This window comes from Taurulus bubalis, assembly GCF_910589615.1.
Source record: "Taurulus bubalis genome assembly, chromosome: 19".
In the NCBI taxonomy this organism is placed as follows: domain Eukaryota; kingdom Metazoa; phylum Chordata; class Actinopteri; order Perciformes; family Cottidae; genus Taurulus; species Taurulus bubalis.
In genome coordinates this window covers 6965919-6993450 of record NC_136607.1, presented here as the reverse complement: position 1 = coordinate 6993450, position 27532 = coordinate 6965919, and the positions used below count along the sequence as shown (strand labels likewise).

At 46.0% G+C, this 27532-nt stretch overlaps 2 protein-coding genes across 2 annotated transcripts; one reads left to right on the top strand and one right to left on the bottom strand.

Moving 5' to 3' along the window:
* Positions 1-320: 320 nt before the first annotated feature.
* Positions 321-6135, top strand: LOC306751256 (sorting nexin-18-like; the record flags this gene model as incomplete). Its single annotated transcript, XM_079234813.1, has 4 exons — positions 321-1096; positions 1528-1821; positions 2664-3046; positions 5909-6135. 4 exons carry the CDS (start codon positions 321-323, stop codon positions 6133-6135), a joined length of 1680 nt encoding a protein of 559 aa, XP_079090939.1.
* Positions 6136-9872: 3737 nt separating this feature from the next.
* On the bottom strand, positions 9873-26957 carry LOC306751200 (chondroitin sulfate proteoglycan 4-like; the record flags this gene model as incomplete). Its single annotated transcript, XM_079234748.1, has 22 exons — positions 9873-10946; positions 11086-11667; positions 11953-12105; positions 12541-12937; positions 13358-13529; positions 13620-13815; positions 13913-14088; positions 14704-14835; positions 14965-15166; positions 15449-15625; positions 15760-15942; positions 16025-16210; positions 16329-16463; positions 16961-17452; positions 17819-17911; positions 18536-19864; positions 20501-20609; positions 20782-20903; positions 21987-22397; positions 22541-23659; positions 24278-24441; positions 26894-26957. 22 exons carry the CDS (start codon positions 26955-26957, stop codon positions 9873-9875), a joined length of 7668 nt encoding a protein of 2555 aa, XP_079090874.1.
* Between the last annotated feature and the right edge of the window lie 575 nt (positions 26958-27532).

Below are 27532 nucleotides of genomic sequence, written 5' to 3'. Positions count from 1 at the left end.
TCGCGGAGAGAAAACAGTCCGCAGAGACTTTTTCCCTCTGTGTTTTCCGCCTCGGATTAAGTTCTGCATGGAAACAAATGATATCTGAGAGGAGCGGAGAGAGGAGGTGGGTGTCGGGTACGAGCCCGTGTGTTTCTCTTCTTGTTTGCCTGTTGTTGTTTTTTGACAAAAGTGGGAAAAGTAGTCCCAATTGTTGCTGCCGCTGCGTGATCTAAACCACCAAAAATATATCTGGGATTTTTAAAGACTATATCCCGGATTGGAAAAAAAATAAAAATCTTGATCCAACAAAAAACGCTAATAATAATTGTGCTATAATCATGGCGTTAAAGGCCAAAGTGTTGTACGACTTCCACTCTGAAAACCCAGGGGAGATCTCCATAACAGAGAGCGAGCTGGTGACTCTCTTCAGCGAGGAGGAGCTGGATGGCTGGCTGGAGGGGGAGAACAGCAGGGGGGAGGCGGGCCTCTTCCCTGCCTCCTATGTGGAGATCCTCAGAGACCACATCACCTCCAGCACCAACAACAACGGCCTGTCCTCTCCCAAAATCAAAGCCCCGATCCCGACGCCCACGCCCACGCCCACCCACGCCTCCCCGGACGTCCAGTCCCAGAGAGGCCTCGGGGCCGGCAGCGGGGGCAGCGGCGGAGGCAGCTTCCACACCAGCCAAGGCAGCGATGACGACTGGGACGACGACTGGGACGACGCCTCCCCTGTGGCGGACGCGTCCCAGGGTCTCGGCAGATCGCCCCCCTCGTACCCGGTGACCACCTCCCTGCCCGGGCGGCGCGAGAGCGCCCAGCAGCATCAGGGGGCCAAGAGCTCGGCGACAGTGGGGAGGAACCTCAACAGGTTCTCCACCTTTGTCAAGTCCGGCGGCGAGGCCTTCCTGCTCGGGGAGGCCTCTGCGTTTGTGAAGGACGGGGACCGGATCTGCGTGGTGATGGGGAAGCACGGGCCCGAGTGGCAGGAGGACCCGTACCCGTTCACGTGCACCATCGACGACCCCACGAAGCAGACCAAGTTCAAAGGCATGAAGAGCTACATGTCCTACGGCCTGACCCCGGCGCACACCAACGTACAAGTCAACCGCAGGTACAGACTCACTTCCTGCTTCTCTTACTCCTCCTCTTCCCTCTCTGGTGTTTCCAAACTCATTTATTCACAGGATCACCCCCCCACCCCCAGTCAATGCAAAAAACAGCGTTGACTGTGACCTTTTGCCCTCTGGAGTCCTCAGGAATCTCCTCTTTCCTTTCTGAGATTCCCTCTGCACCTTCCACATTGTTTCCCTGTCAGTAGGTCTGTCATTACATGCCAACACGTACATTTCCCCATGGTCCTGAATCCTGCTGATTGGGGGGAAAAGCTCCCTTTGCATCCGTCCTCCTTCTTCCCTCCTTCTAACTATCTCTTCCTGCCGTTGACCTCACTTCCGTATCTCCCTCTCTCCGGTTTACCAAACCTTCTCATCCACTCGAGACATAAATCTTCCCCACCTGTCTCGTCTTGCATCATCCCTGCAGGTACAAGCACTTCGACTGGCTGTACGCTCGGCTTGTGGAGCGCTTCCCGGTCATCTCAGTCCCCCACCTGCCAGAGAAGCAGGCCACGGGCCGCTTCGAGGAGGACTTCATCTCCAAGCGGAGGAAGGGGCTGATCTGGTGGATGAACCACATGACCAGCCACCCGGTGCTGGCGCGCTGCGACGTTTTCCAGCATTTCCTGACGTGCGGGGTGGACGAGAAGGCCTGGAAACAGGGCAAGAGGAAGGCAGAGAGGGACCAGCTGGTTGGGTCCAATTTCTTCCTCACTATCAGGTAGGAGGCGGGGTTATGAACCGCTGTTTGTTTTTATTACATGCTCATAAAAAGCATTGAGCACTCAACCCGAAAAAAAAGGTGATTTGTTTGACATTTAAATAAACGGATGATGTCAGGCATTTGCAGTCGGAGAACAAGGGCTTCATTCTAGGGTTACTATTTTCCAACAGCATTCCACGATCGTACACAATCCATTGTTGAAGCGCCGTAGAGATCCAGTATCTACACCACTAGGAGCAGGAAATAGACCACAATGCAATGCTGCTACAACACAGATCAGGTTTTCAATGAGGCCCACGGACATGACCTTCTTTACTCGATAAAATATCACTGCACTGAATGGATCAAGTTACAGCCCAGCCCCTGGAGATTGTAAAGGGAATTCTGGGAAATGTAGGCAATCAGTGCATGATCTGGTTCACACTATGTTAGAAACTGTGTAAATAATGTATGGTCTACTGGTGGTGGACAAAATAACAGGAACGGTCGACGAAGTTTATCATTTTGGTTCATAGTGTGTCAAAAATGAATTATTTGGAGGTGCTGGGATACAATACTTTTGTGTCAGATGTTCCTGTTATTTTGTCCACCCAATCTTAACAATATGAAGTGGAGAAAATTTGCCCTTGAGCAAGCTACTGTTATCAGTTCTCCTTGTTTAAATTCTGCTGTAACGGAAAGCTTTCATCCTTGGGGGGCGGGGCTTGATTGTGGCGACGAGATAAGTAGAACACAGGAATAATATATAAAGATGCTGTAATGCTTCAATAAAAAAAAGGACTTGCAGAATGAAGCCACAAGCTCTAAAATGGCTGTGATTTCCCAATTCTTGTCTGCAGCACGCCTGCTGTCCCGCTGGACCTCCAGGAAGTGGAGAACAAGATCGAAGGCTTCAAGAGCTTCACCAAGAGGATGGATGACAACATCGTGGTGGTGAACACCACCATCAGCGAGTTCGCTCGCAAGCAGATGACAGGGTTTAAGAAGGAGTACCAGAAAGTCGGACAGTCCTTCGCGCTCCTCGGCCAGGCGTTCGAGCTGGACCAGCAGGCCTACTCGGCGGGCCTGAACAGAGCCATCGCCTACACCGGCGAGGCCTACGAGGCGGTGGGAGAGTATTTCGCTGAGCAGCCGCGCCACGACCTGGCTCCCATCTCTGACCTGCTGGACCTCTACAGAGGACACCTGGCCAACTTTCCTGACATCATCCACGTGCAGAAAGGTGAGAAAGGGTTTTGTGTGAGCTCATTTTCAGTCTTCCTTTTTCTATCTTGCAGTCTGAGCTCTTTAACACACCTAGAGTGCTTTTGGTGGGATGTAAATGCCAAACTGGATAGAAAAACAAGAAATTGTAGAAAGAAGTATGTGAAAGGGGTGACTGGCAAAATAAATGCATTAAACCTCTCAACATACTTGCAAGAAATTAGACAGATGCCCGGCATGGCATACTTCTCTTTACAGGGAGGTCAGAGGTCAAGGCTTAGCTTTAAATGGAGTGGTCAGGACTCTTGCCTGTGGATTCCTCTGCAGGGCAGAGAGTTTCAATCCAGGGAGGATTCATTACTCTCGCTCTCAGTTTCCATGCGCCAGGCTGAATAATCTCTTCTGAAACAAAATACTCCGAGATGTATTTACTTTTTACTCAGGTAAGTCATTTATTACGTTTCCAAAAAAGCAATCCAGCCTGCAGCCTGCCTACGTATTAATCATTTCAATCCAGATAACACACAGAGGCCGAGATTCCGAATGTTCCAACATCTGTTTTCGTTTTACTGAATCGTCTATCTGGGTTGAAAACTGAAACCCGTACGTCGCCAGACCATTGTAACGCTCTGGTGCTGTGAGAGCCTGCACTCGCTCACAGGAAAAAACACAGAAACACACACACACACACACACACACTCACACAGACGTGTACAAAGGACTTGCAGAGGAGTTAGCTAGTTAGTTCCCTGCAGGTTGGGAGGAGGGAGTCGCTCCTGGCAAGCAAAGTCCTGACGTTTGCCAAACCTAGAGGCACCGTTTCTATAGACCGCTGAGCTCTGTTCTCGAGACACAATCGCAGCTCGAGCTATGGAAACACAGCCTGAATCCCAAAAGTCCCCGTCACCCACTTTCTGATGGAGAAGGAACACAAATGTTTTACGTCCCACAAAGAGCGTCCAAACTTCAAACAGCTTTGAACATTTCCCCTCACTGCAAGACACCCTCACCCTATTATGGAGTTTGAGTAATACGCTTAAGTTTAAACTTATAAGTGTGAATATGTGTCTCTGTGGAGCATGATCCGTTTACTTGGCGACTTTCTCAATAGATTTGGAAACTTTCCGAGCTCGTGCTGCTGGCTACTAAGAGTTTGCAACACTGGGTCGGATCATTTTTAAATATCTAGCGCACTCATGCTTGTTTCTGCAGCGTTATCGACCTTTGCTTTAACCAAACTCATATCAAGGGGAACTTATGGTAATGTCACAGGCTTTCGTAGAACCTTATGAACTGCACTGTCATCATTCTTGGGGACCACTGTGTTTTTCACTTCTGGAAACCGTCACCAGCGGTGCTTTCAGTAAAACGAGTTAAATTTATGGTAAGAAGAGGAACAGGAGCCTTTCTGTCTTTCTGTTTTATTTATTTTTAAACACAAGGTTATGAGCTAGACACAGGGAGTCATTGACTCAGAGTCTGTGCTTCTATCGCTCATTAAACTTTGAGTAATCCACCACTGCTTTTCAGAGGAAACCTTTTTGTCTGCCCAGCAAACATTCATGAACACACTGCAAAGTCGGCACTTCAGCCATAGTTGTGAAATAATTACCCTTGACAAAAGATGGCTGGTTCGGTCACAGTTTCCATAACAGTCAATTTGGTGAATGATCCTCAAAAATGTTTATGCTTTCTCACAAACTAAAACGTTGGATTACATTCTTTTGATTTACAAAAAAAAAACACAGAGGACCTGACAGCAGGTTTTTACATTTCACCCAAACTTAAACTTTCTACATTCCACTAATATCTCTCTCTGTCTTATAGCGCTGAACATTTCTGCCATAACCACATAACAAAAGCATGGCAACATTGCAGCACAAAAAAACCCAGCTGATGGGCTCTTGAGGGCGGACGGCTTTGTTGACCTAAATGCGGCCGTACAGTATCACGCGACTTCGCCGGGTTCTGTCTGTGAGGTCCAGAGGATACATCTGATTTGAATGAGCGGAGAGATTCTTGGGCCTCTTGTCCTGTGTTGCCCTGGGACTGCAGGAATGCAAAATGGAGCAGTCTCAGGATTAGTTTCCCCTCCTCCTCTTTTCTTCTCTCTATTTCCTCCTTCAGTGATACAGCACTTAACGAGAAGAAGGAAGAAGAAGAGGAGGAGAGGGTTGTGTATGTGTGTGTGTGTGTGTGTGTGTGTGAGTGTGTCTGTGTGTGTATGCAGAGCTGAACAAGTTTCCCACCAGCCAACAGCACAAATTCAGATTTCAGCTCCATAATCGCCTTGGTAGCGAGGAGAGCAAAGTCCAAGTTAATTTCAGTTCGTTAGCGCACTCAAGCAGGTCTGGTGTGTGTTTTTGTCGTCCGATACAGAGAGAGAGAAAGCGCGAGAGAGAGAGAGAGAGATCTAGAAAGAGAGGGCATTGAGGTCATGAACGAGAGCCGTGCAAGCCTCCAATCCGCCTCATCATTTATTTCCTCCACATGCTGCCATGTCAGAGCCTTGCTCTGGAGCCCAAATGCTGCTACTTCCTCTCTGAAGGCTTAGTCACACTAAACTATACATTCTGAGTCACAGCTGGGCGTTGGATCACTTCAAGGAGCCTGGAAAAAGTGTGCAATAACCAGCTTGTTTATGTTGTGTGAGAGCAAAAATGCTGTGGCCAGCCTGCCTCTCTCCCTTGTAGTCTTTTTCACGAGAGGTTGTGCTAGCTTGTTACTTCCTGGCTCCAGCTGTTAGCTTCTCTAACTCAATGTAAAAGGGATGATCATGTTTCCTGTGAGCATGGATTTACTTTTCGCTTTGTTTACCAGCCACACTTTCTCAGCCATGTCCCTCTCTTTCCCCTCCACCATCTTTCCCCCCTCCCACCAGGTGCGCTGACCAAGGTCAAAGACTGTCCAAAGCAGGAAGGCGAGCTCCACGACCGCTGCAACATCATTTCCTGCGCCACGCTCGCAGAGATCCAGCACTTCCACCGCACGCGCGTACGGGACTTCCGCTCCCAGATGCAGCACCACCTGCGTGAGCAGATCGTCTTCTTCCAGAAGATCACTGCCAAGCTGGAGGATGCGCTTCAGAAATATGACGATGACCAGTAGGAAGAGGTGTGGAGAGAACAGAGGAGTTGGACTTCAAAGAGCTTGAAGAGGAGTCCAGACAGGGATTGTCCTTTATGAGAGATATGTTTCTGATGTGGTGGATCCTGGGCCTGGTGCAAGCATTGGAAGAAATACATCACTCTTTAAAAAAACATATACAGGCCCCTCGACTGTGGAAAGACAACTTCTTGGATTATCTTGACGGCCTTGATGAATGTACCAGTAACAGGGATTTTGCTGACGCTCCAGGCACATCTTGCAACTCAGCGGCACCGCGACAGATATTCAAAACAGCTGCTCTCAATGTGACGGGGCTGCCTCCCAATTCCCGGTTTCAGGGTCACGTGATCTCTTTACTGCCTTAGCTTTATGGAAACCTTCTGTTCTGGAGCACGGTAACTCGACAGAGGCGTCGGCACGGAACGCCCCAAATCACTGAAAACAGGATGTTTTCATGATTGAAGAAGAGCACTTCATGAATTTGAATGATTTCTGTTTTCTCTATATGCGTCTGTTTTGACTTGAATGACCTGTTCAGTATTGTTTCGATGGGCCATGACAGCATGCACGTGTTTGTTTGTGAATAAGGACAGAGGACACAGGGGTGTAATCTCTTCTAAAGAATGAGTGCAGTAGTTGGATTTCATTACAGCTTGAAATGTGACCTACTTCTGATGTCTAACATCTGTCACAATTTGGATGCTGTCACAGCTTTGCTATATTATAATTTGTTTTCCGCATTTTTGTTTATGTCTTGCCGGACTTAAAACAATAACTGGTCTCCGAATGATTTTAAATTTCTATACAGACCATCTTCTTGTTTTGGGAAGTAGCTCCACAATTTTATTTCTTTGGGTTACTGCAGTCCTTTAGTTATTAAAAAGTCCACATCTGTCTTTCTCCTTTCCCTCATTCAGGGGAGCTTAGAGGTCAGGCTCAGGGTACAGAAAACCTCAACATGACAGATGTTTCCTGGCATTGAATCTTTAAATTCAGATTTTTCAGTTCAAAGCCACCACGTGGAGGCGTTTTCTGTGATTATGGCGTATTTCAATTTTTTTCCTGAAGGTATAGTCTTTTTTTATTGTTCAAAAAAGGTTTTAAGACAATCCTGTTGCAAGTCTATGTGTTTCTTTTCCCCATTCTGCCTTTTGTGGTTCTACCACTTGAGGGCGCCAAAGTTGGACATTTTCATATTCTGCATAGTAACTTTAATGACGGTTGCTCTTCTAGGTATGCTAACCTGCAACTCTAAAACATTCCTGTTAAACCTATAAGTAACCATAAGCACACAGTACTGTTTGTTGTAGGTTCTCAATCCATCACAGTCCAGTATTCTGACACCGAGAGGGAAGCTTAGGATCTGGTGAAATCATCAATATAAATTGACCACACAGTAGATCACTAAGATGCACTACAATGGTTTACAGTATGTAGTTCTGTCAATTATATGCTCACATAGAGAATATTTGTACTTCACATGGTTTATAATAGGATTCACCACCAGGTAGGCTGTTAACGGTATTCTTCACAAGCACGTAATTCCCTACAATGAAATTGTTCCTTAACACGGTTTATGTAACAACGGAACAGTATTTCAATGAATAAATGAAAGTCAAATTTATGTCAATCATATATTTAAAGTTTCACTGTGTTTAAAGTGGTGTTTCATGAATATTAATGTTTTAGTTTTTTTTAGTGGTCAAAGGCAAACACTTTACCAAATTTAGAAAAGCTCTTGTGTTCTGAAATTCACACAAAATTATTTTTCTAAACAAGACAGCTGCTCCATAATGTTTTGATTAGATTTCTTTAATGAGGTTAGTTTGTCTAGTATGAAACTAATCTTCGTGTTGTGTGTTTTTAGAGCAAAGTGTTCCCCAGAAGAAGCTTGTTGTCACTAGTTACTCCCGTGGAGGCAGCAGCAGTCCAGCTGACATGTGACACCAGAGGTCACAGACTGCAGGTCAGATGACTGCAGTCTGATTGACTGCTCTTCATTATTTAGACCTGCTTCTTTCTTCCTGTTTTCCTTTTCTTATTTAGTGGTTTCACTCATCATTTAAAATGAATGGTTATTCTGAGCCAACACGTACATTTCATGAAGAGGTTCAAAAGATTACGTAAACAAAACAATGCTCCCTTACTCTCTAAATGCTGAAGCTAATCCATTAAGCTTCAGAAGTATCTCGCTCTACATGAGTCCCTGTTGGTCAGGCGGGTCACAGGATCATTTTAAACATTTAGAAACACAATCGTCTTGGTGAAGAGGAGCTGAGCCGGATGGCGAAGCTCTCCATTTACTGGTCGGTCTATGTTCCAACCCTCACCTATGGTCACGAACTCTGGGTCGTGACCGAAAGAACGAGGTCTCGGATACAAGCGGCCGAAATGAGCTTCCTCCGCAGGGTGGCCGGGCTCAGCCTTAGAGATAGGGTAAGGAGCTCGGACATCAGGAGCTTGGAGTCGAGTCGCTGTCGAAAGGAGTCAGCTGAGGTGGTTCGGGCATCTAGTCAGGATGCCTCCTGGACGCCTCCCATTAGAGGTTTTCCAGGCACGTCCAACTGGTAGGAGACCCCGAGGAAGACCGAGGACACGCTGGAGGGATTATATCTCCCGGCTGGCCTTGGAACGCCTCGGGATCCCCCAGAATGAGCTGGAAAGTGTTGCGGGTGAGAGGGGAGCCTGGGTCGGCCTGCTGAACCTGCTGCCACCACGACCCGACCCCGGATAAGCGGCTGAATATGGATGGATGGATGGAGAAACACAATCGTGTAATGGTGCATATATGCAATATACATCTGGTTCTCCATTGACTGCTAATGGCTTGTATGCGTTTGAGATTAACGCACAGAGAAGTCTTTAGGAAATATTTTTTATTAAAAATATATCTTTCACAGTGCATGGCAAACAGGCCGGCATACAAAGGGGTCACGGGTGACACACATGTTGCAGTCAATCAAGAAGTGAGGAAGCTACTCGTGTCTCTACATCTCACTGTGTATTGTTAATACTGTATGGTTTATACCGTATGGTTTGTCACATGACAACTCACAACAGAAAAGAGTGCAGAGCAGGTAAAGAGGGGCGGACGTCATAAACAGTGCATACAGCATGCATATACTTGGAAGCTTACAGTACCTTTAGTCACATGAACAAACAGACAGTACCAGCTAACATACAAGGTTTTGAACATATCAACGCTGTACAGTTGCAATATTGTAGGTGAGTGGTGTCAATAACCAGTTACACTATAACTCTTTTGAGCTCAAATTCAGCTACATTAAATCGTTTACAGTAAATACAATAAACCTCAGTCTATGTTTAACTCCGTTGTTCAGCCACACTTTAAAAGTTATGCTTTCTTCGTCACAGCTATAGAAATTACAATCAGTGTTTTGAGGAATCAGTCAGACGGATCGCTACAAAATTGTGCGTTAGCATAAAAGAACCAATGGTGCTAGTGTCGCACCACTGCAGTACAACTACAGCTCCTATGTAGCGGGGAGATGTTTTTACGGATTAAATAACAGATTTTCAGTACATTATTACGACAACAAAGACGTTTTTCCTACAAAAAAAGGAACAATCCCCAGCAGTATCTCGTCAACAAATCTCCTCCATTTTAAAAAGTTGATTGCCTTAGATGACTACAGATGTCCCCTGGATAGTACGCATGTGCTATTAATACACCGAAATACACCTCTAAGGCACAGTTCTTGTTTAGATGTCTCCTATCAAACCCAGTACTGGCTGTCTTTAAGAGTCGGAGTAGGGGACCTCGATCTCAGAGACGTTTGGAATCCTGCAGTTACAATATCTTTTGCAATACTCTTCCCACCTCTGTTATTCCCATTACCCCCTGCTCCATCAGCTTCAAGTGGCCCCCAGAAGGTCATCCCAGGGGCCAGACTCCTCCTTCTGGGACTTAACGGTAGCCTCGGGGAGGTCGGGCAGCTTGCAGGGCCCAGCGGAGTGACCACCACAGAGGGCATAGCCACGCTCCGCTCGGCCCGGCCCAGGTACGGGCTTCCCTCGCTGGGTAACGCCACTGCAGCTAGCTGCTGCAGGAGCCGCAGCCGGGCCTGTTTCTCCTTGCGGCGGCGGAACACCAGAATCAAAACGACAAGGATTATAATGAGGAACAAACAGGCCAGCAGCGGCAGGATAATGAGGAGAGGGTCGGAGGCGGGCCGAGGGAGGATCTCGACGTGGACCGGGTATACGACGGGAGGGACTGCAGGAGCGTGCTTGTCTGAGACAGAAGGAGTGTGGGGCGGCGGGCCGTGACTCTGACCCGCTCCCTCTTCACGACTCCCCGATCTTCCTCCGTGACTGCCGCTGCGTGTTTGATTCCCCAAGCGGCTGTTAGGCCTCAACTTGTGCTGTGTCCGGTTCTTGTGTGACAAAATGTGGGGGGGCAAACCCACCCCGTCGCCGCTGAGCGTCGTGGAACCCCCTCGGCCGCCTCCCCTTCCCGTAGCGGTCTTATTATGTGTGGGAAGTCGGGTTGTCGTTTGTTCACGACTTGCACCGTCTGTATTTGGACCGTGATGCATCTGGTGGTGGGGGAAGATGGTGAAGTGAAGCTCGCCCTTCGCTGGTTGGACGTTTCCAGCCTTCAGCAGGAAGATGAAAGAATCGTTGAGAGGTGTGGCGGGGGCGTGGCCTCGAGCTGTTGAGAGTGCTGATTCGTTGTCGTGGCTGTCGCTGTCACTGAGAGTCTCCTCGATGGCGACCCGGCCCTGCACCACATCTCTGAACGTGAAGGACTTCAGCACCTCTGAGGCTCGGTTAGGGTCATAGGTCATCTGCATACAAGCACACACAGAGTGGAAGAGAGAATGAACAGAAATTAGATGATTAGACTGGAAGTGTTTCTGCATTTGATTGCATCCATATGGCATGTTCCTTTAAACTTTGTCAGAAGATCACAATGAACAGCTTTACCTTGACTAGTTTCCCGTGTTTGGGTGGCGACAGAACCTGAAAGACCGGGTCGGCTCGGCTGATTCTCGCCAGCTCGGAGGCGTCGATCATGGCTTTCCCGAGCTTCACGGCGATACCACTGGGCACTCTCACCGGCTCCCTCAGGTAGACCAGAGGCCTCACAGTTACCGTCACCGTCTGCGCCGTTACGCTTCCGTAGTCAACACCGGGTGACGAGGCTGACACTGAGACTTGGAAGCCGTCCTCCGATTCGCTGAGATCAGTCATGTGATAGACGACACGTCCCGACTGCACGTCCTCGTGGCGGAAGGTTGTGACTTCCTGGTCGTTGATGGCAATGCGTCCGTGGCGAGGGTGTGTGGTGACCGTGTAGGTGATGTTCACCGGCCTGCGGCTGTTGGTCTGAGCTGCAAACTGGTTGGTTGTCAGGACCACAGCGGTCCTGCCTTGCACCAATGACAGGCCAGTGTTGTTCACCATGGAGACAGAGGGCTTTATCACCTCCAAACTAAACAGTTTGTAGAGCGGACGATGATGACCGTCGGTTACGTTGAAGTAGAAAACACCTGTTGAGGGCTCTCCCTGACAGAGGGAACACAGGAAGGAAGGGTTATAATAAAACAACAAAGGGTAGCCCACTGAACACAAAGGCTGGAAATAAATTGTATTTGAAAGTCCGGAAACATTTATACAATAAAAAAACACCTCTGATTTAGGGTCAGGGCGTGCACATTTTCTACAAGCAAAAAATGCTGCCATCAGATGCTGTTTTACAATTGTAATCACATACAAGTTACACACATTTGGGCTTCACACACATATTCAGAAGAAAAGTAATGAAAAGTCTCCTTCTGACTGACTGTTCACCTGCTGTATAAAGTGCAGCCGGCCGTGGTTGACGTCGTACTGGGTGAAGGAAGTCACCGGCTCCAGCCGCTCCCCCAGCGTCAGGTAGCCGTTGTTTGGCTTTTTGATCACAAGGTAGTGCAGCTCCTCTGGAGGGGTGTCATGGTCCTCAACCTGGACATGCAGATTGTATTTTACAAGACTCGAAAAGGAACAATGCCAAAGTAAATATTCATGTTCAAGTCATGTTGCTGCTTGTCTAATAAATCTCAAAAGGCATGCGTAGAAAACCCATCCTTTTCCGAAAATTATAGTTTCCTGTGGAAGAAATATACTTAATATGAGCATCCCTGTTACTACCGGGACTTGATGACTTATTGGAGGAACACTGGATGTTTAATTTAATGTTTTATAATAAGCCATGAAGACAAAAAGGCTTCCACAATAAAGATACATTGGTGGGATATTGGGACTGTGCTTTTTTAAATTGTGTTTTTCAATGATCGATAAAGAATTGTGAAAATCTGAATCTCAATGCTGATAAAAAAAAAAACATTTTGAACTATACATATGCAATCCCTAACCACTGGCCTCTTAACCCGGGCTCACCTGCAGATTGTCTGGTCCCAGTACGACACTCTCTCCGGCAACGACCTTCATACTCGGCGCTCTGCTCCTGATGAGCGGCGGCTGGTCGTTGACCGGTGTCACCGTGATGTTGAACGTCTCCGTCACCGCCAGGCTGTCCCTGGCACGGCGTTGAGAAACCACATCTAACGACGAAAGGGATGACGATGAGGCTGAATAGAGAGGGGAAAAGGAAGAGGGGGAGGAAGAGGAGGAGGAGGAAAAAGCAGACAAGGAAGAAGAGCTGGAAGAGGAGAAGAGATCCAAAGGAGCCACCCAGGCCCGGAAAGTGAAGTTGTCGCTCGTCGTCTCCGAGTCATCGTGGACATATGTGACGCCAAACTTGTTTAGGGTGACTTGAGAGAAATCAGGTTGGTTCCTGGGAAAAGACAAAATAAAAAAAAAGCTGTACCGTAAAAGTCGGGTTACAAGCCGCTTCTACCTCCGGTGGGTGTCCCCGCTGTAGCAAGCTAGCAGCAGCGCTAGCTAGCACTGCTGCTGGCTCCCCGCTGCTGCTGCTACTGCCCGCGTCCCCTCTGCCCGCATCGGGTGTCGAGCCGGGGCTGGTCCCGCTACCTTCGGTGGTTGTCGGAGAGCTAACAGAGCGCTAGCAGGAGCGCTAGCTGGCTACAGCGGGGCGCTAACAGGGACACTGACCGAAGATAGTAGCGGCTTGTAACCCGACTTTTACAGTGCTAATAAAATGTAAAATATTATTCTCTATTTGTGCCTTGGATTTGGAAAGACTCTTTTTAATATTTTTTGCATCTATTGAGGCAAGCAGAACAAAGCAAAGCACCTGGTGAGGTTATGTCCATGTATAGACAGAGCCCCGTGACGCGGCGGGGAAATTAGGCGGTACAGGATGTGGTGGTCCTTCCTGTGCGGCTCAGGGACTTTCCCAAGGAGATTGGAGGCATCGAGTTTCGACCTGCCAATCGTCACCCTGCCTCCCTCTGCCACCACAGCGCCTGAATGACACATACGAACAGCTCACTTGGTCCACTTGAACTTATATTCTTCATGGTACTAATAAATATCAAATAAGACTCGCACAGTACCTGCGTTGCTCAGCAGCCTGGTCTTGTGTTGAATGCTGTCTTGATGTTCGTTGGCCTGATAGGAGATTAAGATGGTGAAGGTGTGTGGAGGAAGGAAAGCAGGAGGAGAGGACACGGTGAAAGAGAAGGCGTCTGCAGCCGACCATCCCACCGTCTGTGGCTTGTTCTGAACGTACAAAATAACCCCATCTTTCACCTGAGAGACAAAGACACGACGAAGCACAAAGGGCATCATTTTATTTGAGAAGTAAACAAAAGCTTTCCGTTTGTTGCAAAGACACGCACGTCCCTACCATGCTTTGTGTGAACGTGGAAATGTTTCTCGTCGCGTTGTCGGGCATATGTTGGACCAGGCTGCCAAGTTTAGGAGGATCAGTTACCGCAAACACCACCGAGTGGTTTCTTCTCATGTCGCTGACATCGTTGGTTACGACCTGAAGCTCCTGCTCAGAGATTGCCGTCACAGAGCCTTTAGAGGTTGGAAAAGATACAGTGAGAGTAATGAGAAGCTCCCAACAGAAAAGAGGCATTGAATGATCCTGGTGAAATGTATTATCAGTAGACATCACCATGCTTCAAACTCAAAAAGACACAAAAAGGGCAGGATCGAGGCAAGTTAAAAAGATGGATATTGTAAAAAAATACATCAACTACAGTATTACATGTCCCATACTATCAGAGTAACAGTTTCACTTCTGTAACCTTGACCAGAGACTACTGATAAGTGAGTGTGTGTACAGGATAGAGCCACTATCAGCCTGGCACTGACTGGGCACAGAGGTATAGTAATCTGTTTGTGGAGGCAGAAACATGAGACAAGCCACACAGTGCCATTGTTATATAACTTCACTGAAATGAGGCCACAAACTATTAAACATTTTCATCAGAAAAATGGGGAAGAAAATCTATCTATTTCTATCTAATATATTTTCTTGTGAACCTGAAGTGTGGTCCAAATTATGTCAAAACCACATTTACTGTACTGGAAACGCCTGCATACAAGTTTATTTTACCACCAGTGACTATACTTTGGCTGGCTACAAATCCAGAATGTCGAACCAGGTTTTGTTTTGTAAAACCATACCTGGGTAGACCTCCATGGGATGATTTCTCTGCAAGGTGAGGACCAGAGAGTGAGCAGTTGTGCTGAAAATCTGTCGAGGGGCGAAGTTCACGCCATCGTTCACCTGGAAGTGAAAGCCGCCCGATAAAGCACCTACACATGAAAAGAGTCAACATCAAGAAAACAGAGGGGTTATTATGTTGTTTATTCCATTCTCATCTGTTCTCATCTTTGAATATTTGTATTTCTTTGTCTGAAAATCCATTCCAAGATGTTACTCACCACTGTGCACGAACATCAATTGTCCGGTTTGTATGTGATTTTGGGTGAAGTTCAGGATTTGTCTGGAGGGGGCCCTCTTCAGGGCCAGGTGTCCGTTGCTCGGGGGTGTGACGATGAACTCCAGTCCCTCAGGCTGAAGAGTGTCCGAGTCCTCTGCACTAAGATCATCTGTGGTGATTTCTGTCACTGAACCAACCCACACCTGAGGAAAAGAGAGGAAAGATGGGAGGAAAGGACAAGAAGCTACATTTTAGCTGGGAAATGAACATGTTCACTAAGATCAGCAGCATCTTTGGCCTTCCTGTACTGCAATGCATTGTTACGTGTAGGCCAACATATAAAGCATATCAATACCCATACATTTGCAGTTACATAATTTCAGCCAATGTATCGAAGTAATCCTATAAATAAAGGCGACGCAGTCAGACTCATGTGAGTTGAAAACAATCACCATGTGCTATGGGTGTAAATTGTCACTCCCCACCTTCAGGCCTTTGTTGGCTGTTACAACAGGAGTCTCATCATTGACAGGCGTGACATTGACATGAGCAGTGAAGGGCAGACTGTGCTTCCGGATTTCCGTCTGATTGGCCACAAGGGTAAAGTTGTCTCTCAGTGTGTCGCTGCCATCATGGATGTAGGAGATGTACTCACGTTCCACCTAGAAGGAGAAGCTATGCTGTAACTCCCAATGTGGCTGATGTTAAAAATGCAGGAACGTGTGTGTGTGTGTGTGTGTGTGTGTGTGTGTGTGTGTGTGTGTGTGTGTGTGTGTGTGCGCGCGCTCAGTTAAACCTCAGTGTGAGTGAAAGCAGTGATGGGCATCCCCGGGATCCGGCTGTGCTCCAAGTGTCCGTGTTGCGGTGGAACGATGACCTGGTACAGGAAGTTCATCCCTGAGAAGTGATGATTGGCCACCTTGATGATGTCAGTGGTCAGTGGCAGGGATGACCCCTCGTCAAGGGTCAAGTCAGACACCTGCAGAACAGATGACACTACTGACTGACTGCGATTCTTTCCTTTTTCAGGGTCCTCTAACATCTAGACACACATTGAGTACCTGAAGAGGCAGCAGGATAGGGATGATGTCGATCTCTAGCCTGATAGGTCCGACCCTCGTGACCCCGTTGGTTGCCTCCAACAGGAGAGAGTCGTTGGTGCGTCCTGCAGCCTGCTGGTGGTAGATGAGCAATCCCTGGTTGAGATCCTCCTGGGTGAAGGAATGTGTTGGCTGCTCTCTGGTGCCCTGCATTGGAGGCACGGAGCAGACAAACTCATCACGTGTTGTTTCTGTGCAGAATCTTCCATCTATAGAGCTGCAGTGTGCAACTGTTTGTCAGCGTTAAACCTACAGTTGGTTGTATTTGATGGAGGTGCGGCTGTTCTCCATTGTTGATCTGGTGCGTGTCGTTGGAGGGAAACCGCTGTAGAAAGCCCAGGGTGGGAGGACTTTGGACGGTAAAAACTATCTCTGAGGGCTGGCTGTTCTCATGAACCACCTTTTCAAACAGAACCGAGCATATTTATTTATAAATATTACAATGAACTTCTGATATGAACAGAGCATTTTTATCTGTTCAGAAATAAACAATCTGAGTTTGTCTAGATCAGTGATTTTCAACCAGTGTGCCGTGAGAGATCGTCAGGTGTGCCGTGGGCAAATGTCCAAGTTCGGTCCCAAAAAATATTATTTAGTTGCCGCAAATAATTTTCCATTGTTGAGCATCTGAGCCTGCAATACAGTGGCTGGCCTAGTAATTAAATACTCTTCCATGCCAGTAGGTAGCGCGATAATTACCTACCATATGCTGTATTATGCTACAATGTGACATTTTGTAACTTTTTGGGTTGTTGGTTGTTTTTTATTGTAGAAATTGTTGCAAAAAAAAGGTTGAAAAACACTGGTCTAGATGATGTCACAGGAGTGTATTGAAGTCCAGATGAAAACATTCAACTCTACTGACAGTAATTGCTTTGGAACTTGGTGACTACTTACCTCCAAGTGCTCCTTGCTTATGGAGACATTCTGGCCCTCCGCCACCACCACGAGTCGGTTACTTATGACCGCTGGCGCCCTCTGGTGGCTCTCCAGGTAGATCTTTACCATCACTCCAATGTCCAGATGTATCTCCCTCCTCTCTTTGACCAGCCGCCTCTCTCTGCTCGTCTCACTTGCTTTCGCCGTCACATTGAACCCATCTGACAACTCATGGCTGCCGTCATGCTGATACGCCAGGCGCCCCGCCACCAAATCTCGCTGGGTGAATATTGAAATTGCACCTGCTGCTGTTACACAATCTCCATCATTAAAGCAGAGTACGCCGTGTTTAGGTGGACGGAAGACCTTAAATGTCACTTCCTGTGGTTCTCGGATGTCAAGGTTGCTGAAGATGCTGAGGTTGGCAGAGGTCAAGGTTATGAGCCCACCGCGCTGGACCACGAGGCCTGTGTTGTTCTCGACCTGAAGGTAAGGATCCTGCGCCATCACCTGCATCAGCACAGTTACATAACAGAAAGAGAAATATATGATTAACAGCAGTGTATATCATTAAGCTTCCTTATGTTCACACTACGAATGCATCATGATATTTAAATACAAGCAAATCATTTGTGAACACTATAATCAACCTGTTAAAGGAAACTATAACATACAATTTAAACTACTAATAAATAAAACAAAAATATGAATGTAAAATAACCCTAATTTTGATCTGTTATATTATATATTTCCTACCACACATACTGCTCGACTCTTATTATGTCAATGGCTAATCAACAGTGAAATTGACCAACATCACTGTAAAATATGTATAAATATAACCATGAATACATTGTATTAAGACATTATAATCACCTCCAGCAGTGTTGAAACATAATGTTTCCCATCTGATACGAAAAGCACAAAACGCCCAAAACTCACTCCTCTGTGGACAAACAGCACTTTTTTCTGTGAGGAGAGAAAAGAAAAGAAGATGATGGCAGAAAAGGGAAAAAGCATCAGCAGATGAAGAAACACCAGTATTAGTATCTAGTGGTCAAAGGCAGCTGGATTTTCTGTTTCTAAAGTGAAAGTGTTCAGATCTTCAAACAGCATCTGAAACCCCCTCCCTCTACACACCATTCAAACACATTACATTTTTGCAACTTTCCAAAAATTATAATCCAACAGAATTTATGTAGAGAATCTTATTTTTTCCTAAAGTATGCGCCCCTATCCCCATTTGTATGCATGCAAAAAAACGGCATTTCCTGTAGCCTGACTCACAGGATGTAGATTGTGTGTTTACGCCTGCCATCGGCTGCCTATTTCAGATGGAATTCTCCTCCCCTTCCCCTATCTCCTCTATATGTTCAGGGCACTGTCGCTGCATCCTGGATTTATTTTAGCCCAAGACGATCATAATTGGTTTAAAAAAATTCAACCTAGAGTGTTTTTGCGAGACTTTCAACCTATATTGTGATCAGTCAGACCACATGAAGGTCGTTGACATCATGACACAGAAGCATCTGAAGACTAACCCTTGACTTATTGACTTTGTGAATGTTCGACCATCTGGATACTTGCGCTAACCTGCTCGAGGTCCCGCTGTGTGAACTCGTACAGCTTGTGACTGGTATCGCTGGACAGCACCAGGTCTCCCATGGGAATCCCCCTCCGCGTGTACACCAGCCAACTGTCCTCAAAGTCAGAGTCGTCATCCCGGTAACGAAGGTCATTCAACGTCACCAACCTCTGCCCATCGCGGGCTACGTGGAAGACCTTATCCACAACCCTGACGGGTCTCTCATCGTTGACGAGCTGCACAGAGATGTTGAAGGTGTGCTCGGCGCCGTCCCCGTCCTCCTTCTTGCTGGTGCGTTTGTTCGGTTTGTAAACCGTAATTTGAAAAGCGAAGGAATCCTGCTTGCTCTCGCTGCCGTCGTGGACGTACGCGATCCTCTCCGCAATGATGTCCTGATTTGTAAATGTCACAATGTTGTCGTTGATGGAAGTTGAGTTGGAAAGGTTGATCCTCCTCAGCTGCCCGTGCCTCGGGCTCACCGTGACGCTGTAGTGCACCTCCCGGTTGCTCGCTGTGTGAGTGAACAGGACGTCTTTGTTGATGACTTTGCTTTCTCCTTCCAGGGTCGAAAGGCCTTTATTTACAACGCCGATGGCGGTCGACTCGGCTCTGATGTTGATTCTGAAGTCGTACGCCGTTGAGTCGGCGTGTGCTGAAAACACCTGGAAGCTGAACGTGTCTCTGGTGTCATCCTGAAGCGTGTTGAGCAGCTCGTACTTCATCGAGCCATCTGTGATGTCCTTTTGGCTAAAGGTCGAGTTCCTTCGTAGAGCTCTGTTGTCGAGGAATAGCTGCCCTTTCTTTGGCACTGTCAGAAGCCTGAAGTGGAGGTCGCTCTCATTGACTTTAACACCCTTCGAGATCACATGAAGGTCCTTGGGAGTGACGGCAGTAGACTGAACACCGTTGACCTCCATCTTGCTTCGTGTGACCTTGAAGTGGATCCAGCGTACCATGATGGGGAAGACAACCTCCTCCGTAGACCGGGAACCGATGCTGATTTTACATTTGAAGTAATCGGTGATGTTGCTCTGAGTCTGGACGCCATGGTAGGTGCTGAGGTATCGGATCCGTTCTTTTTCTAGAAGCTTCTGAGAGAAGGAAGTTGACGGTTTCCAGTCGCCACTTGAGTGCAACCGCTGGAGCTCACCGAACTGTGGCAGCTCTGTGACGTCATAGCGGATTTCCACTGCCTGGTGATTCACATTGACTTGTACTGCGAGGTGAGTGGTTGTGATGATGGAAGCCTCGCCTTGGTTCACCTCCAGTCCGGTGTTATTCACCAGTTTGTGTTCCAGTGACACCGCCATGATCCTCAAAACTACTGTGTTGCTCAACTGTGCAAAGGAGAGGGAACAGGGAAACACCAGAGGTTATGATAGCAAAGAGGATGAGATGAAGGAGGAGGAGAAGAAGCAACAAGAGATGAGGAGAATGAACAGATTAAATATCCATGACCAGAGGGTTATTCATTAGTCCACTGTTGGAACACCGAATGACAACATATAAAATGTTTGTGCTCACAATGACAATGCCAATATATTGATGTTCACCATTTGAGTTAGCTTGCTAATAGTAGCTAAGTAGCACTAAACACAAACCAAACCCAAAAGCTCATGGATATGTAATTAGTTTTTTAGGCAAGTATTGGACAAAAAATATTGACCTGATGATGGCAATATACAAATGGAAAGGAATGGATTAATTAAGTGATTACGGTACATTACAATTCTGAGGGGGTGTCAATGTTCCAAATTATATGGCAATCCATCCAATTGTTGACGAGACATTTAACTTTACTTGTTTCTACAGTAGCCCAGAAGGGACAAAACAAACACTGGCTCTGGTTGGGTCTGGTTTCGCTGGACCTTTCTCTGCGGCCCCTGTAAAAATACCCCAACTCTTTATATCACATCCTTTATGTTACAGCTTATGGGTTTACTGCCTCTTGGGCAAGATAATACATGATTTACCTTCAGCCCGTCGCTGGCCCTGAGTGCCAGCCGGGAGGTGGGGACCCCAGTGTGGACAAAGCAGATCTTACCCTCCTCCAGATCATTCAGTGAGAACAAGTTAATGGCCCTGGAAGATATATGCAATCCTATTAACTCCCATGTCCTGTTTCCTAACTTAAACCTACACCTGATTTAAAACATCAACACATCTGGCAGCTTCTACCATGACCTTTGGTTACGTAGTGCAACAAGGTAACAACAGTGGCTTAGACTGAATGTGGAAAAGCCGTACTACAAACCTGCCGGGGTATTCCTGGTGCTCAAGGTGTCCAACCTCCGCGTTGAGGTTCCCCAGGGAGCTGAACACCAGCTCCGCAGGGCTGCTGTCAGGGTCCCACACCCTCAGCACATCCGTTGTCAGCTGAGAACATAGTGGCTGTATTAATTTTCATTATATACGTATGTAGCGAACATCCACGGAAAGATGATGAAACTGAAAATCAATGATAACATCTCAACTAATAAACTTCTTTCAGGAGCTGCTCTGCTCTAAGTGGTTGGACTCTCAATGTGTCTGCATGAACCCAAGAATAGACTACGGGTCAATCATGACACTCAAACCAATTAAAAACTATAAGACCTTTGTAATGGCTGAGCTTATAAAAGGTTTAATGACCCTATCGTTTTATCAGCGTCTACATTTCTGAGGAACAGAAAGACATAGAGACACATCCAACTGCGCTTAAACGACTTGAAGAAACGCAACTTGTAGCTTCATTGGTATGTTATACCGAGCAAAGATATGTTCAGTAATAGGTAAGTATAGTCATTTGGAGCTCTTGTTGACCTCTCTCCTTTCCATGACTCCTGGTGAATCTGTGAGTAAGTTAGTTCTTAAATAAAAAAAAAAAAAAATCTAAATTAAATTTATATTAAAACTAATACAAAGGTGCATTAAAATCTTCCCTGTTTTTTTTCTAAACTCAAACTCTCAGCTGCTACTCTTCATCATATTCTTTATTCATTTAGTTTATTTTTATTGTCTACATTTATTTTCTGTTTAGTTTTGTCGTTAGTCCAATACATATTTAACTTATAAAAAATGTGATGATTTGATGAAATAATAGATAGATCCCTTTACACCTTGAGAAGAACTCTGTCGATTAAGATTTAATTGCTGCCACTACGACCCGACCCCGGATAAGCGACTAATAATGGATTGCCGGATGATTAATATAACATTTTAAATTAAAGTGTTCCATATTTTTCCCAAATTGGGTGGGGTCCTAACTTTAATCTCATGTTAAGATTCTTTTAGCTAAATTATTGGTGTCGTATCGCGGAAGCTGAGTACTATTATTCTTCATATACTAATTTATGAGTTTAGGATTTATAATTAGTATAGGTCTGAATAATCGTTACATATTTTGATATGAATGTATTATTATTTATTACATCTGCTACAGTTAACGACTTACACTTCCGAGTGTTCTGCTGTACCTACCTGTCGCTTGGACTTCTCCAGCAGCGTGAACAGGTTTCCCTCCGGCAGGCTGAGCACAGGCGCGTCATTAACAGGACTGATGCTGATATCAAACCGATGCAGGCGCTTAACCTTTAGAAATACAGGAAGCGCCTTCTTATTGCTGGAGAATACTGAAAACATGAAGAAGTCGTGCTGGTCCTCTGAACCACTGTGAACGTATATCACACGGCCCTGCCACAGGTCCAGCATACTGAAAGTGCGGTCGATCTCTCCTGCTCCTATTGTGATAGTCCTCTCCTGCACCTCGCCCAGAATCCCATCAGGGTCCAGACTGAGGTCCAGCCGCAGCTGGCCGTGGACGGGCTGCCCCTCAATGCGGAACATCAGTTGGGACGGATGAATGCCCAATTTCCGAAAATCCAGGTTCACCTAAAAGACAATGGAGAAAGGAACTGACCTAGTGCTATTATGTGGAAACTACATAACTCCATGTTATTTTTTACTGACATTGATATGTGAGAAACCTGTCAAATAACTAAAAGTGAAAATCAACAAGAGCCAACCAGTCCTACCCTCATGTGTTTGGGCTCCAGTGGCGCCCGGCCTCCCTCCAAAACGTCTAACTTTCTCAGCAACAGAAAGTGAGCGTTCTTTTTATTGTTGGCAATTGGTTGTGTGGTTGTCACATTAAACTCTGGACGATCTGTTGGGCTGGTGGTGGTCGTGGGATCTGGAACTTGCCCTGTCTTACAGCCTACAGTGATGTCCTTGGTGATGGCAGCATGAGGGAGGCCTGTCCTTTGAGTGTTCACCTTAATTTCTCGGAGGCAGCCTTTAAAGGAGCCTCCTCGCCCAGCCGGTTGACCCCCAGGCACAGCGGACACCAAACCGGCGCGCCTCGCCTCTCCCCGTGCTTCTTCGTCCAGCCCTCCCAGGAAGAGAGGCCCTTTGAGCTGGATGACCTGGAGCTCCAGACTCAGGGTGGCCTTAACCAACTCCTCACCCACCTTTAGCTGGATGCTGTTGGGCAGCAGGTGCAGCCGGATGGGGTACCACGTGTGGTTGCTGTGAACATGCGTTAGAGAACGCAGCTCAGTCTTACTGCTCTCTCCATTTCCTACCGTTGCCACAAGGTTACCGTCTTTGATCTCGATGGAAACAAACCCCCCCTGGTTGCCAGAGCTATACAGAACCATGCCGTCTTCTTCTCTTGCAGAAGGGTACAGTTCACATTCAAACAGCCCCTCCTGTGGCCCTTCCCACGGCTGGAGAGAGATAAAAGATTTAGAGCTGAAAAAGCTGACAGAATCGTCTTCCGTCGCCGAAAACTGCGGACTACAACCCCGAGAGACCTCGTGGACGCTCTTGTACCCAGAATAAGGCCTTAGGCTAGATAACAGGTTGTGTTCATTGAACACAACTTCATCTACACAGCCTCGAAACCCAGCGGAGATGTTGAGAAGGAATGGGCGGTTCAGTCCGGCTGTCCCGCCAACAAAAAGCCCGTCCTCCACACTGAGCTCCAGATCTGGCCCTGGCATACGAAGGCTGGTATGAGAGTTTCGGTCCACGGTCATGTTGACGTTGTGGTGGTCGTGGGTCAGCTCCATGGAGTGCCACGCCAGGTCGCTAAGATGGATGCCCTTTTCTGAGCGTAACGAACGCTCACCTGAGCCCAGGTCCAGACGGACCTGAGGGATGAAGGGGGAAGTAGGGAAAGCAGGAATAAAAGGTGATAACCAAGACCTTTGCTGAAAAAATACAAACTTTATATAGTAAGAAAGACACATAAAAACAAGCGTAGCATGGTGATGAGATCTTGAATGTGCACAATTCAAAACAGAATCAAGGGACTTGTTACTGCATTATTCCACACAAAAGCAACCAAACGTACACTGCAAACTTTCCCTTGCAGTGTACGTGGAGTTTTCCTCTCTTAACGTTGGTCATGAAGGAACTTGTTCTGAAAGTGCCAGGGGGATATATTTTTTTCTCTCTGTTAGCAATCCGACACCGAGCTGTGTGTTCAGACTTCTCTCTGTCTCTCCTTAGGATAGTTAATGGTAATATATGATCTTAAATGGCCCATGGGACAAATAGTTTCTCTTGTGTGATGCAGCCAATGAACAACTTTTATTTGGACTCATTTGTATATATATTACAGAAATCCAAGTGGTCTTTTCCCGAACCAAGACCATTAATATTCATTAAATGAACAGTAAACATGTCTTGCTTGTTTGTCACCCATGAATATATTTCTGTCAGTAGCTTCAGACATGTGTGCTACCCTAATATGTGCGTATGCCTACCTGCAGGCGCCCAGAGAGGAGCTCCAGCAGCAAGAAGTCTTTGCGTCCAGCTGCCAAAAACAGCATGCCCGCCGGACTGGAGGTTCGAAAACGCACGTGGAGCAAAGTCTGAATGGACGCCTCCACTGTCCGCAAGTGGATGTATCCATCGCCGTAGAATGACACTACAACAATGAACAAGAAGACAGGTAAGAAGTAGAGGTTTTAGCTGTTGCCAGAATAGTTTGTCATCAAGGTTTCATTTGCAGAACAATTTCAGCATTCCAATGTGAGAGTAAGTCATGAAATGGCATCATATATATCTGTACATCTATTTTTAAAACACCCAAATACGGAAATGACCATTTGGTGACCAAAGGCATTCTCCCAGCAAAGGCTGTTCCATTAATCTGTATCGAGCAGCTTTCCAATCTGGTGTCTGCTCTGCACTTTACACCTGCTATCCGAATCAATAAATGACAACTAATGCATTTTGGAGCGGGTCATCCTGAAATGTCCGGATGCTAATTAGAGTTCACTGTTGAACCAAATGACGCAGATTGGACATTTAGTCTACATTTCCCAGACAGAGCTGGTCTGAAAGCACACGTCTGTCACAACACACGTAGCTAACTCGAATTGAGAACCCGTGATCCAAATATAAATACAAGTGTGTAAAGGACCACTATTTAAATGAATTAATGACTATTGATATTGCATTAATATTGCATGCTCATGCCAGGTATCAGCTAACTTGAATTAGTAACATTTTGCCAAAGTCTACAGAATGTCACCAGTGGTATCTTAAAGGAATGATACCTGTAGTGAAAATAACACAGAGGTCGACCTGATGATGGTGCTGGAGGTAAAGTTAGGGGGTCCCCACAATCAACCATGAATGTTTATACAGATTTGTATGGAATTCATCTGAGTGGTTGAGATACCAAAGTCATGGACCGTCTATCCATTGTCCCTGGAGTGTGAATTCCTGAATAAATTTGGTACAACACTTTTCCATTCTAGGGTTTTATAATTGTGTCTATATGTAATAACACTGAACTTTTATTTAATAGTGAAGCCAGTGTTCCCAGCACACATATCTGTGAATGAAAAAACAATAGATACAGCAGTCTTCAATTCAATCAATTTGACCTACAAAGCGGCTGCAGCTATTGAAGCACTTTGTTAAAATGACTGTCAATTTGGTGAACACACAGCAAATAGAGGTCAGAGAGATAGAGAGAGAGAGAGAGAGAGAGAGAGAACACCAGATAGAAATTAAAGAAGTATAGCAATGATTCAAATGAGAATCATTGTGAGTTAAATGGCCAGAGGGGAAGAAACACCAAAGCCGCAAAATTTTATGACCAAATTACTCTCAAAAGCTGCTGTGTGCAGCTCAACAACACTACAGTGAAATTGCATGACAGCCAATAATTTACGTTCCCACATCACACACAAACAAAAGCCAGACAGTCTGGAAATTATAACCGTTTAATATTGGTTTTATTGAAGGTGTTTAAAGCATCTGCTAAGTTGTTCAACATTGCTTATTAATGTGTTGCCTTTAAATCCCTTCAGGTTGGAAAATGCACTACCTGAAAAATAAATAAAAAATAAAAAACATTGGGTACACGACTGGTCCCAGTGAGAATCACGCAGTCAGCAGGCTGGCCCAGCATGCCGATCTGCATAAAGCCTATAAGCCTGCTGTCAGTAGAACCCATGGCTGTCCACCTATCTCTAATCTGCCTCTATGATACCAATGAATATTGGATTATTAGTAATCTTACAGTGACACACCTCGAATGTGAACGTGCTGTCATGAGCAGATGTACGGATAGAGACGTGCGGCAACTTGTGTTAGAAAAAGTTCATACTTTAAGGAAAATCCTTTAAATGTGATCAGAAGTGTTGACTGGGAAGTCGTCCACTCACAGCGCTCATACCGTCATCTCGGCTTGTCAGACCTAATTGAAACGCTAAATGAACTTTGCTTAGAGACAAAGGTAAAATGCTCTTTTTCAAAAACTTAAATTAATATTTTCCCATAAATAATTAAATGCTTTTAAGAAATTTTTTGTTGTACTTGCTTGAAGCAAGTCATACCGCATAAGTGGAAAACTATCTGATAAACTGAACTCATTTAGTGAGAAGCGTGACATCAGATCAGGTGCCCGGGTCCCTGTGTTTATGTGAATTATATTCCAAATACAGCAGCATATTGCCATATGTCTTCAAACAATATTAGACTGGATTAAACATTAAGCTGCCAACTCCCACAGACACATTTAAACTTCAATCTAACATATCAATTGCTGTAAACTGCATTTGCAACATTATTCCTATCATCTCCTGCGCCGATTCGTTTAAGCGTGATGGCATTAACTTCAGCAACAACAACCACAGCTTGCATGTAAAATGTTAAAAGCTGACTTTACTAAATGTGCACTAAGAACCATTATAAACTATAGCTGCATGCAGTTGGCATGCTTCTAGAAGGGACACATTTCCACAGCATTATCAGCTCTAGTTTAACAATGCAACAAATCATTCACCTGTAATTCTCAGTTCTCAGGTAACTTTTGCATGTCAGTGAAGATACACTGTGATTATGTCTCCTCTGCAGTGCCTTACCTCCATAAACGTGTCCCGTGGAGATCAGCAGGAGCAGAAACAGATCAGCAACAAGACGCCCCATTGTTAGTTCGGTCCTTAAAATCTAACTTGCATTTAGTTAAGAGCAACATCTGGCTGCTTGGTTGTGACGTCCATTGTCTTTACTGCACAGCACTGGCCCTCATTTCAACCACTGGCAACTTCCAGTAAGCCTCTACTTGCTTTGCTGGCTTTGACTCACAGTCTTCAAAAAAATAAAACAATGTACCTGTGCCTGCTGGCAAAGCACAGAGAGCTGGAGCTCCACCCTTGGATCCTCCCCTTGGCTGAGTAGTGGTTAGTACCTGAACATGAGCACAAGGGGGAGATGTCACAACACGTACAAAGTCAGAAAGGACGAGGAAAAATAACAATAAAACAATGTTCCAAGGGGCTTCATAGAAAGTGCAGCAGATTGTTTGTGTATTACTGTTCTTGGGAGACTGAGACTGGATCACAATCCTAGTTAGAGTATTGAAGCTAAGGACATATTTAGAAAAGTTAAGAATGGTAGTCCATCCATCCATTATCAGCCGCTTAAGAATGGTAGTATATTCTTAATTGAGCCCCCATGGCAGCTTCAGCTGCTGTCACAGGTAAACACCTAAATGAGCAGCA